Below are 14,623 nucleotides of genomic sequence, written 5' to 3' on the forward strand. Positions count from 1 at the left end.
TATGCAACAAATTCAGATAGTTTTTTTTAAAAGCACCCCTTCCCCCTCAATCCTGAATATGTCAGTTCCCCGCCCCCCCCCCCCCAACAAACCTGTATATACGTCACTCCCCCCCTCCTCACCTGTGTGTAATATATATCTCAGCCCCCCACAAACCTATATATATGCCAGCCCCTCACACCTGTAATATGTCACTCCCCCCAGCTGTATATATGCCAGCCCCCACAAACCTGTATATATGTCAACCCCACCCCCCTCACACCTGTGTATATGCCAGCCCCCAACACCTGCAGAGCTGTCTGCCCCCCTCAAACCTGTATATATGTGAGCCCCCCCCCCCCACCTGTATAGCTGTCAGCCTCCACCTGTATATAGGTCAACCCCACACATATACAAATCTCTAAAACGCATAAGCCTCTGACCCCCTCCCTGTACACAAACTGCCCCTCTCCCTTTCCTTCACAGCCCCTACTTTTAAAGCAAATCTTCCTACCTAGTCCAGCTATGACTAAGCACTGAAGCTACAGTGCGAAACGTTGGCTTTTGTTCCAATTTTTTTGCTGTGGCATGTTTATTTTGTGATAGATTTTAATTAAAAGAACATTTTTGGAGTGTGGCTGTCCAAGTTTCCTTCGTATTTTTGCAAAACTGCCCCTCTCCCTTTCCTTCACAGCCCCTACTTTTAAAGAAAATCTTCCTACCTAGTCCCAGCTCGTTTTCACAAAGCTGACATGTTGCTGACACAGAGGAGCACAGTACAGGCAGCTCCCACGAGGGGTACACATGCACATAGTAGTCAGAGGTGGCAGTTAAGAGTTTGATGTCTGAGCTCAATGACACAGAGCAGCAGAAGCCGCGGTATTATTTCTATAGTGCACTACACGGGTCCCCTTCACCCGTCCTGCCTTCTTCTGGGCCCCTTACAGTTGTAGCGACGATGCCCCTCTGATGGTGGCCCTGCTCAGATACCCCATACCATTAGTTTAGAACTGCTGCACTGACAATTTGCTGCTTATTAACTGCACTAGAAGAGGCTGCAGCTCTGCAACCTTTACCAGCTGAGTGTATTACAGATTGTAAAATGTGCATTGAAGTCTCATCACCACCCTATATGTTCTAGGAGCGCACAGAAAGAAGACAGAATACCAATGGCTGAAGAGTACTGTGAATACAAACAGATAAAAGCAAAACTTCGGTTACTGGAAGTCCTGATCAGCAAGCAAGATGTATCGAAAACGATTTAGAATCTGCGAACACACCACAAGCGGTATTCTGAGGACTAAACTTTGCTGTATTTCTGCACATGTATGACACTGAAATGCTCATGCACTTTAATAGTTATACACTACCTGGTAGGGATAACAGTAGCAAGGAATTGAAAAGGGATAATTCCAGATCTGTTCACAAGACATTTCTCTTAGTAGTTGGAGGCCAAAAAAGCTAAGGAGGAAAGATCAGTGATGTTCAGCAAACCAAGGCAACCAGTCAGCCTTTGTAAGGTTGAATGTCATGACTGGGTGACTGGTAGCTATGCATCATTATAATTCGATGCTGCATCATGTTAATAAAAGAAATCCCAGTCTTGCTTATTCAGTAAGGCACAATCCAGTAACCCATAACAGCCACATCAACAAAAGATTAATTCTTTGACCACTCTAGATTTAAATCCAGGTGGTTGTTTTGGGTATGTGCACTTTGCATGCTATCTTTGCACTGCTTTACTGAACAAGTCTGAATGAGAATGTCTTTTAGGAAGGTAAAGGTACTTGGCATTATTCCTTTACAATCTCCAAAATAATCTGCTAAAGGGCATTATGGTTGTAATCAGTCAGACGTTATTTAATGGGATTGACTTAATAAGGCTTTTATCACTTATGTTTGTGTAGTTTCATTTTGCCAATTTACTAGCATTTTAAAGAATACAATTTAAAATTTCATCCAACTCTGTAACATTTACAGTGGGATTTGTGTATAATAATGAGAGGACCAGAAAACGCATTGCCTGTAACAATCAATCGGGTGTTTGCTTGCGTTTGTAGAAAAATGGTAATTGGTATCCTATTGATTGGCATGGGCAATGCCTCCATTTTCCTCCAGCATTTATACATGGATCTTTGTTTCTCTAATGTGCTTCATTGTTTGAAGTGCCTTTGATATGTTGCAGATGTTTCCCTCAGTTGATGTACATGAATAGAATATTCTAGATTTGAGAACGTGATCTGTTTATGCACAGACTGTATGTGTGTGTATATATAGTCTCTGGTCATATTTTTAATATTGAGGTGTGTTTTTTTTCCCCCCCACTCTTTGTGCTAGTTTTGGTAAGAAAACCACACTTTGTCTTCTACAACCAAAGGCCAATGATGTAAGCAACAAGACTGCACTTTCTGAAAATGGTATTATTTAAACTATTACTGGAGAGGCGGATTTAATTCTTCCTGAATGGAACATGGCATCTTTGTGTTCACATTGGGAAATTAATTGGCTCTATCTCTAGTGTTTCATATCTAGTTTTGTGAAATATATTGTAAGAGCAAAAGTATTTTTTAAATATTTATTTTCTTGAACATCTTTGTAAAATTAAAGCAGCATTGCATATAAGAAAATATGTAGTTAAAGGGCCATTTTAATTCTAAAATATTTAACAATATTCACTAAATTCGGTTCTAGCATACTGCCTGCAGTGGACCTTTTTTGTTGTCTATGAAGCAGCTAGGTGTTTTTCTGTTTACTTTTTAATTTGACGGTTTTGTATACCATAATAGTTATTAGTGTATCAATAGGCTTGTACTTCCATCCCTTTTCACAAAATTTAGTTATCGATGTGCTATTTTGAACATTTTGCATACTTTATGCAATGTGTAGCCTGGCACTGTAAAAGGTATAAAGGTAAACATACCATTATTTTATTAATTGGGGTCAAACATTTGATAACATGTGTTGCGCTATATAATGCATTGCAAACGTTTTATGTATTAGGCGGATATTTGTTATATTTGTGTATCATTCCGCCCCCCCCCAAAAGGTATGTTTGTTTTTAGTAGAGCCTGTAAATTTAAATAATATTTCCAATATCACTTTGGGACACCAGTGATGAGAGATCTCTGCATTTAAGTTCCTAAGTCTGCACACCCACCATGACTATATAGCAAAGGGGGTATAACGCCCCTTGTTGCATTGTTTTACAATGTTAAAGGAGCAGGTAGTGAGAAACCCATAGCTTGACAGAAAGAGAGCCTGGAACTGTGCCACAAAAGACGTAAGAAGGCAGGCAGAGGCCACCTGTAGGAATATAAGGAATTTACAGAAGCCTGAGTCATTAAATGAACTGTGCTGATAAGGATTTTTTTTTTAAAGCCGAGACCTCCCTCAAACTTATGTACCTTTTTGGTTTGATCATCTATTATTTTAGCCTGCAACTCTATTCAAATGAAATGTAAGCCTTTTTCTTTATTGAGACTAATGAAGTTAACAAAATTACCTCTTTAAAAGGTAACCTCCTGCTGAGAAAGTGACAGTCGAGTCTGTCTTACCTCGATTACCTAACACTCAGATTAGTTTTTATTTATTTGTGCTTCTTCCCCTTTTTATTGAAATTTGAATACTTCCATACCTGCTTTTCGCTGTGGGCAACAGTGCAAGTTTAAAAGCAAAGATATAGGTCCATAGTAGGTCATATATATATGTCCATTGCTATACATCAGTTGAGTAATGAGGATATAAAATATTTTCCGTAAATAGCACTTAATGTTTAAAATTTAAGATTATGGATAGAATAGCCACATTTAACTAAAGGAAAACTCATTTTTTTAAAGTTTAATTTCAACTTCCTGTTGAAACTAACACTTTGTGTAAATTGTGGAATTTGCTTAAACAATATGATTTGTATAAAGATTTGACTATCTTATTCTCTCTTGGGTTTCTAGACTTGCTTAAATATTCTGAATGTTCCATATGGAGACAGAATTGCTATGCCATCTGAGGTATTAATGTCTTGGCTGTGGTTTCTGTGACCACATACTGATAGTAATTCTGTAGGCTGAGCGCCATTAACAGATCCTTCATTACAACAGACACAACGTAGCACTAAATTACAGGGCACACCCAGAGCATATGTTAACCTGGCAGACAAGATGGTCAAATCCTATTTGTAAAGCTGCTTATTCTACTGCCTTGCCTTACAATAACAGATTTGGCAAAAAATATGGTGTTGTGTGCTGGGACTGAATTACAAGAAGGCCCTTGTGAAAATTTTTCTAAAATATATATATATATAAATAAATAAATAAATTGGTATGTTTTGATAGCATTTATATTATATTTTTTTTCTTTGTTGGAGGGTGGAAATGTTCAAACTTCCAACTCCCTCAAAATAACCTATTCATGAATGTTAAATATGCAAAGCTGCCTTAATACTGGGTTTTCATGTTTTTATTATCAAAGTTAGAAGTCTTATTCCTCAATACAGTAAGCTGTGTGGACTTTGATGTATGCTGCTAATTTCCTTTTTCTACTCGTGTCACTCACAGGCACTCACACAGAGAAAACCACTTAGACCGTTTTTGCTGTTGTGCTAAGCACTTGTCCTTTTTCTAAATATTCCTACTGATCAAAATATACTTTTTATTTCTCTTGTATCCAGAATGCATGATTTTAAAGCTGATGTTTTAAAATTGTTTATTGGGAGTGCAAAAAAATTTCCAATTGAAATAATTTTCATGACTTTTATGTGATGTTTTTGTTCTGTATGTGTGTGTTTTTTTTTTTTTTTAAAACACTGTATAAACCGGAATGACTTTAGTTGTTTTTAATTAAAATCTTCGAAGCAAGAGTAACAGGAACGTATACACGATTTCAATGAAGTTTACAGTCTACATCTTTGATAAGGGAAAAATGGTTTATGACATGTATACAGTTGCTAATAAAATGTGCTCTATATATTCTATATGATTTGTAAATATTTTATACAACGGTACAAATAAAATATTTTTCTATCATATTAATGATGTTGGAACACAGTATTTTGTTTCCTGATAGCTAATATCATTTTAACATTTAACATATGTCGAGCCAAGTTGGAAGTGCTGATGTCTCTAGGCTTTGACAGCTCACTCATGCTGAAAATTACAATTTTTCCATGCTATTATTATTTTTTTTTAAGTTCCCAATAGTTTTTTTTAGTAACTTAACTGCTATTTAGACACCCCAATGAAAAGCCAATATTGATAAATTGAACTTGCTAAAGCAGTCTACGTAGAGTTTTTTGTTATGTTTGGCAAAGAAATAAAAAAGAAAAAAACGACCAAAAGAAAAAATTGCAACATCTAGGTTTAACAATTGGCAGAGAACAAAATGGTTTGTAGTGGTTAAGAGCAGCATTAACTTCACAAATAATAAAAAAAAGTTTTAAAAAAGCTTTTGAAATCCTTTGCTGCAGGAGGAACTACAATGCAATGCCTTGCAGGCTTCATCAGGCAGCGAAGGGGTTAAGGAGTTCTAGTTTCAGTGTATGCTTTTGGTGACAGCTGCATTTTGCATGCTTCCGGACAAAATGTCTGGTAAGAATGACAAGGGAGGGTTAAACTGCTTTCATGGTGGGCCAAGTGGGGCTTTTAACGTCCAACACTGATGTTGCAGGTCTTGCAGCTGGGATCTTTTTTTGCATTGGCAGTAGACAAGCTCATGAGCTGGTGGCCAATTATTTCTGCCACTGAACCCCAAGAAAGATCCACAGGGTCAGTGTAAATGACTTCCAAATTTACGTCTTGGGCATGGTGAAATACCAGACTGCCGTCCTCTTCAGTGCAGGTCAGAAATTTGTTGTCATTCAGGCTGAGCTGAGGAAGGCGCTGCTTGCAAAACTCATCTCCTGGTGAGCCCACCGGGGCAATAACCACAATAACATAGTGATAAGCTGTGTACATACAGTATAAGTCCCCAAAGTACAGGTTTGTGTTTGGGTTGAAGAGTTTTTCAGCAGGCATCTCGACTCTGTATCTCCCATATGGGGAATCTTGTGGAGGCTTTCCAGTGTTGAACTCAGTGTTGCAGCTGAAGAAAATTCCTTCCAGTTTGGCACTTATTGGGGAACCATGACTGCCACTGTTGTCTTTTGGTGAGGGCTGCATGACATTACCATGATGCTGCCTAAAATGAAAAATCATGTACATTCAGTTAAACATTACCTTTTTTTTCATAAAAAATGATTTGCAAATAGTAAAATCTGACCACTGTTGCTCTCAGAATGCCACAAGCTATAGACACCTTTAGGCTGGGTTCACACTTAAGGATGCGGCTCACAGGGGGGCCATGTGCATCCCCGTTCTCCATTTCAGGGACAAATCGGGCCTGGATTTTTGGCCAAATTCTGACCTGAAATGGAGCCAAAGACCTACAGGACCCTCGTAGAGAGCAATCTACTTACTAATTAGACCTCCCATTTAGTCCACCCCCTCCTGTCCTTCCCTCCCTGTGGCTGCATAAAAGCCGATTCCATACACAGGGGCATAGGTCTGATGAAGAAGTGAATTGCTCATGCTCTGAAACGCATTACTGTCCCTTGACGTCAGCTCCGGCCTATATGTTCCAGCATGGTTTCAGGAGTTCATCTGCCATCTTCCTCGTTTCTCCCTCTCCTGTCACAGCAGCAGGCCAGCTCTTCCTTCCCTTAGAGGTGAAGGACTCTACAGGATGCCTATTATGCTGACTGAGATGCTCATTTGATCTATTACATTGCAAGTGTTTTTAACCGCTTTTTTGAATAAAAACTCCTTACTACTGCACTTTAAGTGCCTTCTGTTTTTTTACTTTAGTTTCCCCCAGAGCTGCTTCCTCTACCTTAAGACCCCTTTCACACTAGGGCGGTTTGCAGGTGCTATTGCGTCAAAAATAGCGCCTGCAAATCGACCTGAAACAGCGGCTGCTGTTTCTCCAGTGTGAAAAGTCCTGCTAGCTGCATCTTTGGAGCGGTGTGTTTAACGCTCCTCCACCACTCCTGCCCATTAAAAGCAATAGGAAACCGTGGCTATACCGCTGGCAATGCACCTCTGCAGAGGCGCTTTGCAGTGGTTTTTAACCCTTTTTCGACCGGTAACTGGCGGGGGGGTAAATCCGCACCGCTAGCGTCCGAATAGTGCTGCGAAATTAGCGGTAAAGCGCTGCTATAAATAGCAGCGCTTTACCGCCGCTCCCGCCCCAGTGTGAAAGGGGCCTTAGTGCTGCTGCAAGTGCTCCCCAAGTATTTCCTCCTCCCCTTAACCTTGATGTTGAACCTAATGCTGATGTGACAATCTAGTACAGATCACTGGAGGACATTTCCTGACAGAAGCGCCCTATTCTTTTTCCTTATGAAGTAGACAATCGCTGACTGAAAAAGAAAATACCAGGGTTATGATTCAGCCATAACCCCCAGGAAAACCACTTGCAAGCTTCAACATACAGTGCCTTGAAAAAGTATTCCTAACTCTTGAAACTTTTTTGTCATGTTACAACCAAAAACGTAAATGTATTTTATTGGGATTTTATGTGATAGACCAACACAAAGTGGTGTATGAATGTGAAGTGGAAGGAACATGATCAATGGTTTCCCATTTTATTTTATTTTTTAATAAACAAGAAAACCAGAAGTTAAATTTCGTAGGACAAACTATCTGACAGTTTTCGGATCGTTAGTATCGTGCTTTCAACAGCCGTTTCCGATTTTTCGTACAAAAGCTGGATATGCCGACTATAACATTTTTGTTGGATGTGAACACAACATCCGATTTTCATTAGACTATGCATGCTCCGAAACGAAAGGGTTATAAGGGATGGGGAGATGGTGAAGGTATTGAATTCATTGTTCTCAGTCTTCACAAGGAAATCGGGGGGCTTCAGTAACCAAAACTGCAGTGTTTGTCCTCATGACACATCACAGGAAGCACCCTCATGGCTAACAGAGGACAGAATTAGAAATAGACTTGGGAAACTTAACATTAATAAATCACTGGCACCAGATGGCTTGCACCCGAGGGTACTTAGGGAACTCAGTCAAGTATTTGCTAGACCATTGTTCCAAATTTTTACTGACTGGAATGGTACCAGCTGGTTGGAGAAAAGCTAATGTAGCACCAATATTTTAAAAAAGGGCCAAAATACATCCCTGGGAATTAGCCTAACATCAATTGTATACAAGCTGATCAATGTTGGAGAGGCGGAGGGCACCATGTTGCACATATTCTGGGAATGCCCTAAATTGAAAGAATTTTGGGAAATGGTCTCGGATACAACAAGGGAAATCACGGAGGTGAACTTGGAAGATAGTCCAGCGGTATTTCTGTTAAACGATTTCCATGATTAAGTTTAAAAAATCTTTGATTAGACATTTGTTGTCCGCGGCAAAGGCATGTATTCCGATTTTGTGGAATAGTATGGCTGCTCCGACAAGAAGACAGTGGCTGGCCAGAGTAACGGAAATTCAGCTAATGGAAAACTTGACCATGGGAATGAGGGAACAGGAGGAGAAATACAGACAGATGTGGGCCCCATAATATATATATATAATATAGAGAGAGAGAGCGGAACCCCTGAGGCGGGGGTGGGAGGAGGAGGGGAGATATTCGAGAAGAGATTGAATTAATAATTTTTTTTTTTTCTTTGAGGGGGTTGGTTTAGGGGGGGGAGGGGAGTAGGGAGGAACTCATAAGGATAGAGTTGGTGTTTAAACAATTGTTAGGAAGATAAGAAAATAGATGTCTAGATCGAGAGGAGTAACAGTAGCCATACATTGAAGTAAGAGATAATTAATATGTTAATGGTATTACTGTAACTATTTGCTGTTTGAACTTCTGATAAATGAGAGAAAAACATATAAAATAAAGAATTAAAAAAAAAAAAAAAAAAATAGTATGCAAGCTCTTGGAGGGATGATAAGGGGACTATATACAAGATTTTAGTAATGACAACGGAATCATTAGCAGTAATCGGCATTTATTCATGAAGAATCGTTTTGCCAAAAAAATCTTTTAACCTTCTATGAGGAGTATTCGAATACACAGTCATTGAAGAAAATCAGCAACAGTTAGCAATACGTTTATAATTCAAATTTGGATAATTTGTTTTTTTCGGACAAAATTTGGCTTCGTTTTTTTCAGATTTGTTTAAATTAGTTAGTATTGTAATTTGGATACATCTGAATGAGGAAAATTGTGTCAGAATTTTTATTTGGAATGAAACAAACCGCATACGTCTAGCAGAAAAGATGTATGCTTCTGACCATTACTGTAAAAAAAAGGCTGTACTTGAATTGTATTCCATACAGTATAAACTTTTTTTTAAAACTCAACCACTCAGGAGTTTAGTCTTAGGTGGATGACCAGTTGTTACACATATGTAAAACGGGGGTATTCCTGCGCTATTATGGGTAAATAGAGTTGCTCAAGGGTGCCGCAAACATCGTAAGAATAAAAAAAAAAAAAAAATCTAAATAGTGGTGTTGCGCTCCCTCATGAAAGAACATATAAACCTAGATATATGAATGCAGAGAATAAATTATATAAAATGAAATAGATAAATATATAAAGTGCTGCTGTGCTATTTGATTTTTTTTCAGGTGTTACACATCACATCTTACACATTTTACTGCCATTTCTGCCTAGAGCCCTTATAATGGTACTCAGGCCCTTCCTCCTGCCCTTTTATTCTGAGGATTTGCTACGGGACAGTTTACACTCAGGTTGCTGCATTCTCCTTCTGGACCCTAAATTACCCTATATTCCTCACCCAACTGAATATTCCACAGGGAAATACCTCTGCTGAAGGCAGCAGTGACAATGCACCTCTTGCACCGGAACAGAAACAAACTACGGCAGTCTTTGCATCTTATTCTAGCTCTATTTCAGGTAAGCAACAAGCAGTCTACCTAACAAAAGTAGAATTTCCTGCAGCTATGTTAAATTTCCCTGCACAAATAACCACTTTAATACACCCATCTTTGCCTAGAACTCAAAAATGACATTCCTTTTCTCTACCAGAGTCAAATCCCTAAACAAGGCAGACACAGAAAGGCATGAATAGGCCATTGAGTCAGTATTATAGGAAGCTACAGAAGTGTTTTCTTCCCCAGATTGCCACGTTATTGAAAAGTGAGCTTCATGCCTCATACATATGCCTTTCCAAGAATGACACCTGTTTCAGAAATAACTTGACCATTTTATAAAAGATGTCACAGGAGGGAAGGCTTTACTTCATAGCAGAAGATCCTGAACTCTTCCTCAACAGCAGCCTCTACCTCTGAAAAATGTGGAGCAACTAAATTCCCAATCCAGGCTTCAACTTCCAAACCTAATGCCGCGTACACACGGTCGTTTTATGTGATGAAAAAAAATGACGTTTTTAAAAACGTCACTTTAATTGACCGTGTGTGGGGGAAAACGTCGTTTTATGTCTTCTAAAAAACGACCAAAAAAATTTGAAGCATGCTTCGATTTTATGTGTCGTTTTTCAAAACGTCAACTTTTACTTCACAGAAATTGACCGTGTGTAGCAAAAACGTCGTTTAAAACGACGTTTTTTCATCTGCGCATGCCCAGAAGCTACTTATGAAGCAAGCTTCAATGGAAAAATGTGGTGGAACGTAACCTCGCTTTGCTAGAACATTGTGAGAAAAACGATGGTGTGTAGGCAACTTCGTCTTTGAAAATTAAAGTTTCAAAAACGTTGTTTTTTACTTCACAGAAAATGTTGTTTTTTTTCATCACATAAAGTGATGGTGTGTATGCGGCATTAGTTCAGATCTTCCTTCACTGCAAGACTTGGGCCACAAAAGCATCTTCCCACTCCTAAGAGTGGGGAGGCACCTGTTACAATTTGCTTCTTTGGTCACTGATGTCCCAGACCTGTTTGAAGGGGGTACAAAATAGAGTTCAAAACTCCTAAACCCTCACTGCCCTCTTCTCTAAAATCAACCAATCATTGTTCAAGGACAGTCAAATTAGCAAACTTTTCTAAACCATCTCTTGTTCCAGGAATAGTTATGCCTGTGCACCAGGCGTAGTTGTGCCAGTACCCCCACAAGACAGGTTCAAAGAATTTTATTCAAATCTGTTCATGGTACCAAAGCCCACAGTGGGTATTTGTCCTATTCTGGACTTAAATTTCCCAAACACCTTCAAATTCCCAAATTTCTCATGAAATCTATAAGGTTGGTAATTGCCTGTCTGAGGCAAGATGCCTACCTGCAATTTCCTATTTATCCACCTCATCAGTGCTTTGTGCACTTTACAGTGGCAGACAATTACTTAAAGTTTGTCACACTGTCCTTTTGCCTATCGTGCACTCCCAGAGTATTCACACATGTTCAAATACCTCTTCTTGAACTTCTTAGAACTCAGGGCATCAAAGTCACAGGTTCTTATGGTTTGGTGCTAAATTAAAAGAAATCTGCTCAGCCTTAACTTCGCCTGAAATACTTGGGACTGGACCAGGACACATTCCAAGGAATGGTTTTCCTTCCAGAAAAGAAAAACAATTCTCTCAGAAGCCATACTTGGGTCAAAGAGACATCCCACCATGAAATCCTCCATGAGATTCATTAGCCTCAGAGGCTGTACCATTTGCACAATTTTATTCCAGACCTGTCCAACACACCATCTTGTTGACTTGGAACAATCATGCTCCTATCTAGCCAAGAAAGAAATTCCCTAACTTGGTGTATCTTCAGCCAAGCTTTAGCATTAGGGAAGTCTTTACTTCCCTATCACTGGAAAGTGACAATAACAGATGCCAGTTCTCCAGGCTGGGGGCAGTCTTCCAGTCCCTCACAGACACCTGTGGAAGCCAAGCTTCCCACCAGCATCAGTAGAGCTCACACTCTCAAGGGCTAATTTCCTTTTACATGCCAATTCCAACAGATTCTGCTTTTTTTCTGGCACACATATAGAGCATATTGATGCAATCTTATTATGTTATTGTAAATGCATGCACATTGACAACAGTTGCCTGCAGATCCCACAATGGAAATTTGGGGTCTTTTGCTGAACCAATTGTTGGTTATTTCCTTAAAGTGGAATATTTAAATTGCATTTTTTTGCAATCTTTTTAACCCTCAGTGCCACAGAATATATATATATATATATATATATATATATATATATATATATATATATATATATATTTTTGCCACACATGTTAAAAGACATTTTTTTAGGGCTGAAGATTAGTTTAACCTCCCTGGCTGTATGATTGTCAGATTTTTGAATCTCAATGCAGTACATTGTTTTGCATAGAAATTCGGCGTTTTATATTGTAGGCCTGCAATTCTCAGGAATAACTCACTTAAATCTGTCCAAACAAGAGTCTAGTAGACATCCCGGGTATGATAAAGTTTGAAACACAAAATCATAAATTATAATATAATAAATAATTATAAAAAATAATATAATAATAAAATGAATTTTTCCACGAATCACAATCACTCAATTCTGGAAGTGATCTAATTTACTATCACTGTTTTCTAGCTGGTCAAACCACTTTTGACGTAAGGTGACACTTTTTGGATGCCATGGACATTCTCAAGTTTCCAAGCAGAAAGAACAGTATATATAATATAAAAGTGCATGCAGGGCATTGGATAAAGCACTAGGACAAAAGGGAGGTGAAATGATTTGATACACATTACAGTGTACTGTATGTGTTATGTGTTTTGTACTTTTTGAAATTGCCGCTGGGCTCTGCCCCCATGTGTCACGACGCTCGCAGGGAACGGAGCCTGGAACACAGAGCATTGGGCAGAGGATCCGGCGAAGGACACAGTGGGATGACATCCCAGGATCCTGGTGACAAGGTAAGTACACTGTACCATAATTCTGCAATGCAATCCAGAGTGTGGCTCATAGTTACCGCTAATGGTACTGAAGTTAACGCCAAGCCACACTCGGGAATACCGTCAGGAGGGTTAAACCCCCAAACAATATATTTTCTGAGAGCAAACACCCTGGAGAAAAAAAGGATGGTGGTTGCAACTTAACCACTTCCCTACCGGCCCATAGTAAAATGACGTCCACAAAGAACCTCTGCCGTTCAGAGTGGACGTCATATGACGTCCTGGGCTTTGTGGGGGGGATATCTGAATGATGCCTGCAGCTAGAGGCATCATTCAGATATCCTTCTCTTGTGCCGGCGATTCTGCACAACGTAAGAACGATCATAGCGGCGGTTCTTACAGGCGGCGGGAGGGGACATCCCCCCCTCCCGCCGCCATCCGGTGCTTCTCCGGGCTCTCCCGTGCCATCGGGGGCCCGGAGAACGAATCGTCCAGCGCTCGCAGGAAGCATAGAGATGACTGGTGACCAGATGGTCACCAGTCATCTCTATGACCATCGGAGGACCCGGGCGCGATGTGATGACGTCACGCCCGGGTCCCCGTAAGTAAACAAAGCCGCGATTGCGGCTGCTAAGCAACGGTAAACATGAGATCTGTGAATTTTTTTTCACAGATTTCATGCTTTCAGGCCTGGAGGAGAGATGTGGGGTCTTATTGATCCCGCATCTCTCCATAAAGAGTACCTGTCACACACATTCCTATTACAAGGGATGTTTACATTCCTTGTAATAGGAATAAAAGTGATAATAAAAAAAAAAAAAAAAAAAAAGTGTAAAAAAAGAAATAAATATGTAAAAAAAAAAAAAGAAATAAAAATGTTTTTTTAACGCCCCTGTCCCCAGTAGCTTGCGCGCAGAAGCGAACGCACACGCAAGTCCCGCCGACATATGTAAACGCCGTTTAAACCACATATGTGAGGTATCGCCGCGTGCGCTAGAGTGCCAGCAACAATTATAGCACTAGATCTCCTTTGTAAATCTAAACTGGTAACCTGTAAAAAATTTCAAAGCGTTGCCTATGGAGATTTTTAAGTACCGAAGTTTGGCGACATTCCATGAGTGTGCGCAATTTTAAAGCGTGACATGTTAGGTATCTATTTACTCGGTGTAACATAATCTTTCATTTTTTACAAAAAAATTGGGCTAACTTTACTGTTTTGTTATTTTTTTAATTCATGAAACAATTTTTTTCCAAAAAAAAGGCGTTTGAAAAATTATTGTGCAAATACCGTGCAGAATAAAAGGTTTCAATGACCGTTGTTTTATTCCCTAGGGTGTCTGCTAAAAAAACATATATAATGTTTGGGGGTTCTGCGTAATTTTCTAGCAAAAAAATGATGATTTGTACATGTAGGAGAGAAGTGCCAGAATAGGCCCGGTATGGAGGTGTGTATAAAAGCCCTGTATGGAAGAGGTTAATATTTGCTTACAATTCTCACAGAGATTTAAAGTGAAACACAAATCACAAATTCTGCATTGTCACCAGGACAGGAATAGATAGGAAATCTTCCAATAAGAACACTTGTTCTGGTGACAACCAAGGATTTCTTATACGTCCTGATTTAAATATGAGACAGGAGATCAAGGGAGATCTCCCCAATGAGACTTATTGCATATGAGCAAATAGATACTAAACACGTCCAGCATAAAAATGTCACATACCTGTGAAAGCGACAAACTTCAGTGCTCAAATTATCCATTGACGACACTATAAAAAGTTTACAGGTCATCAATTTATTGTTAACCATAATGATGGCCCTAGAAT

The 14,623-nt window shown here is 39.4% G+C and overlaps 2 protein-coding genes across 7 annotated transcripts in view; one reads left to right on the plus strand and one right to left on the minus strand.

Moving 5' to 3' along the window:
- FAM13C (family with sequence similarity 13 member C) overlaps positions 1–4,999 on the plus strand; it is a 250,535-nt gene extending 245,536 nt beyond the window's left edge. For all 4 annotated transcript variants that reach the window (XM_040362039.1, XM_040362041.1, XM_040362042.1 and 1 more), the window contains one exon: positions 1,121–4,999. In XM_040362039.1, the coding sequence (XP_040217973.1) occupies positions 1,121–1,244 (124 nt within the window). In that variant the 3' untranslated portion in view covers positions 1,245–4,999. The remainder of the gene's footprint in view (positions 1–1,120) is intronic.
- Positions 4,793–14,623, minus strand: part of PHYHIPL (phytanoyl-CoA 2-hydroxylase interacting protein like) — a 181,639-nt gene continuing 171,808 nt past the window's right edge. For all 3 annotated transcript variants that reach the window (XM_040362045.1, XM_040362043.1, XM_040362044.1), the window contains exon 5: positions 4,793–6,147. In XM_040362045.1, the coding sequence (XP_040217979.1) occupies positions 5,613–6,147 (535 nt within the window). In that variant the 3' untranslated portion in view covers positions 4,793–5,612. The remainder of the gene's footprint in view (positions 6,148–14,623) is intronic.

The sequence above is a fragment of the Rana temporaria genome, chromosome 8, assembly GCF_905171775.1.
Source record: "Rana temporaria chromosome 8, aRanTem1.1, whole genome shotgun sequence".
Classification (NCBI taxonomy): domain Eukaryota; kingdom Metazoa; phylum Chordata; class Amphibia; order Anura; family Ranidae; genus Rana; species Rana temporaria.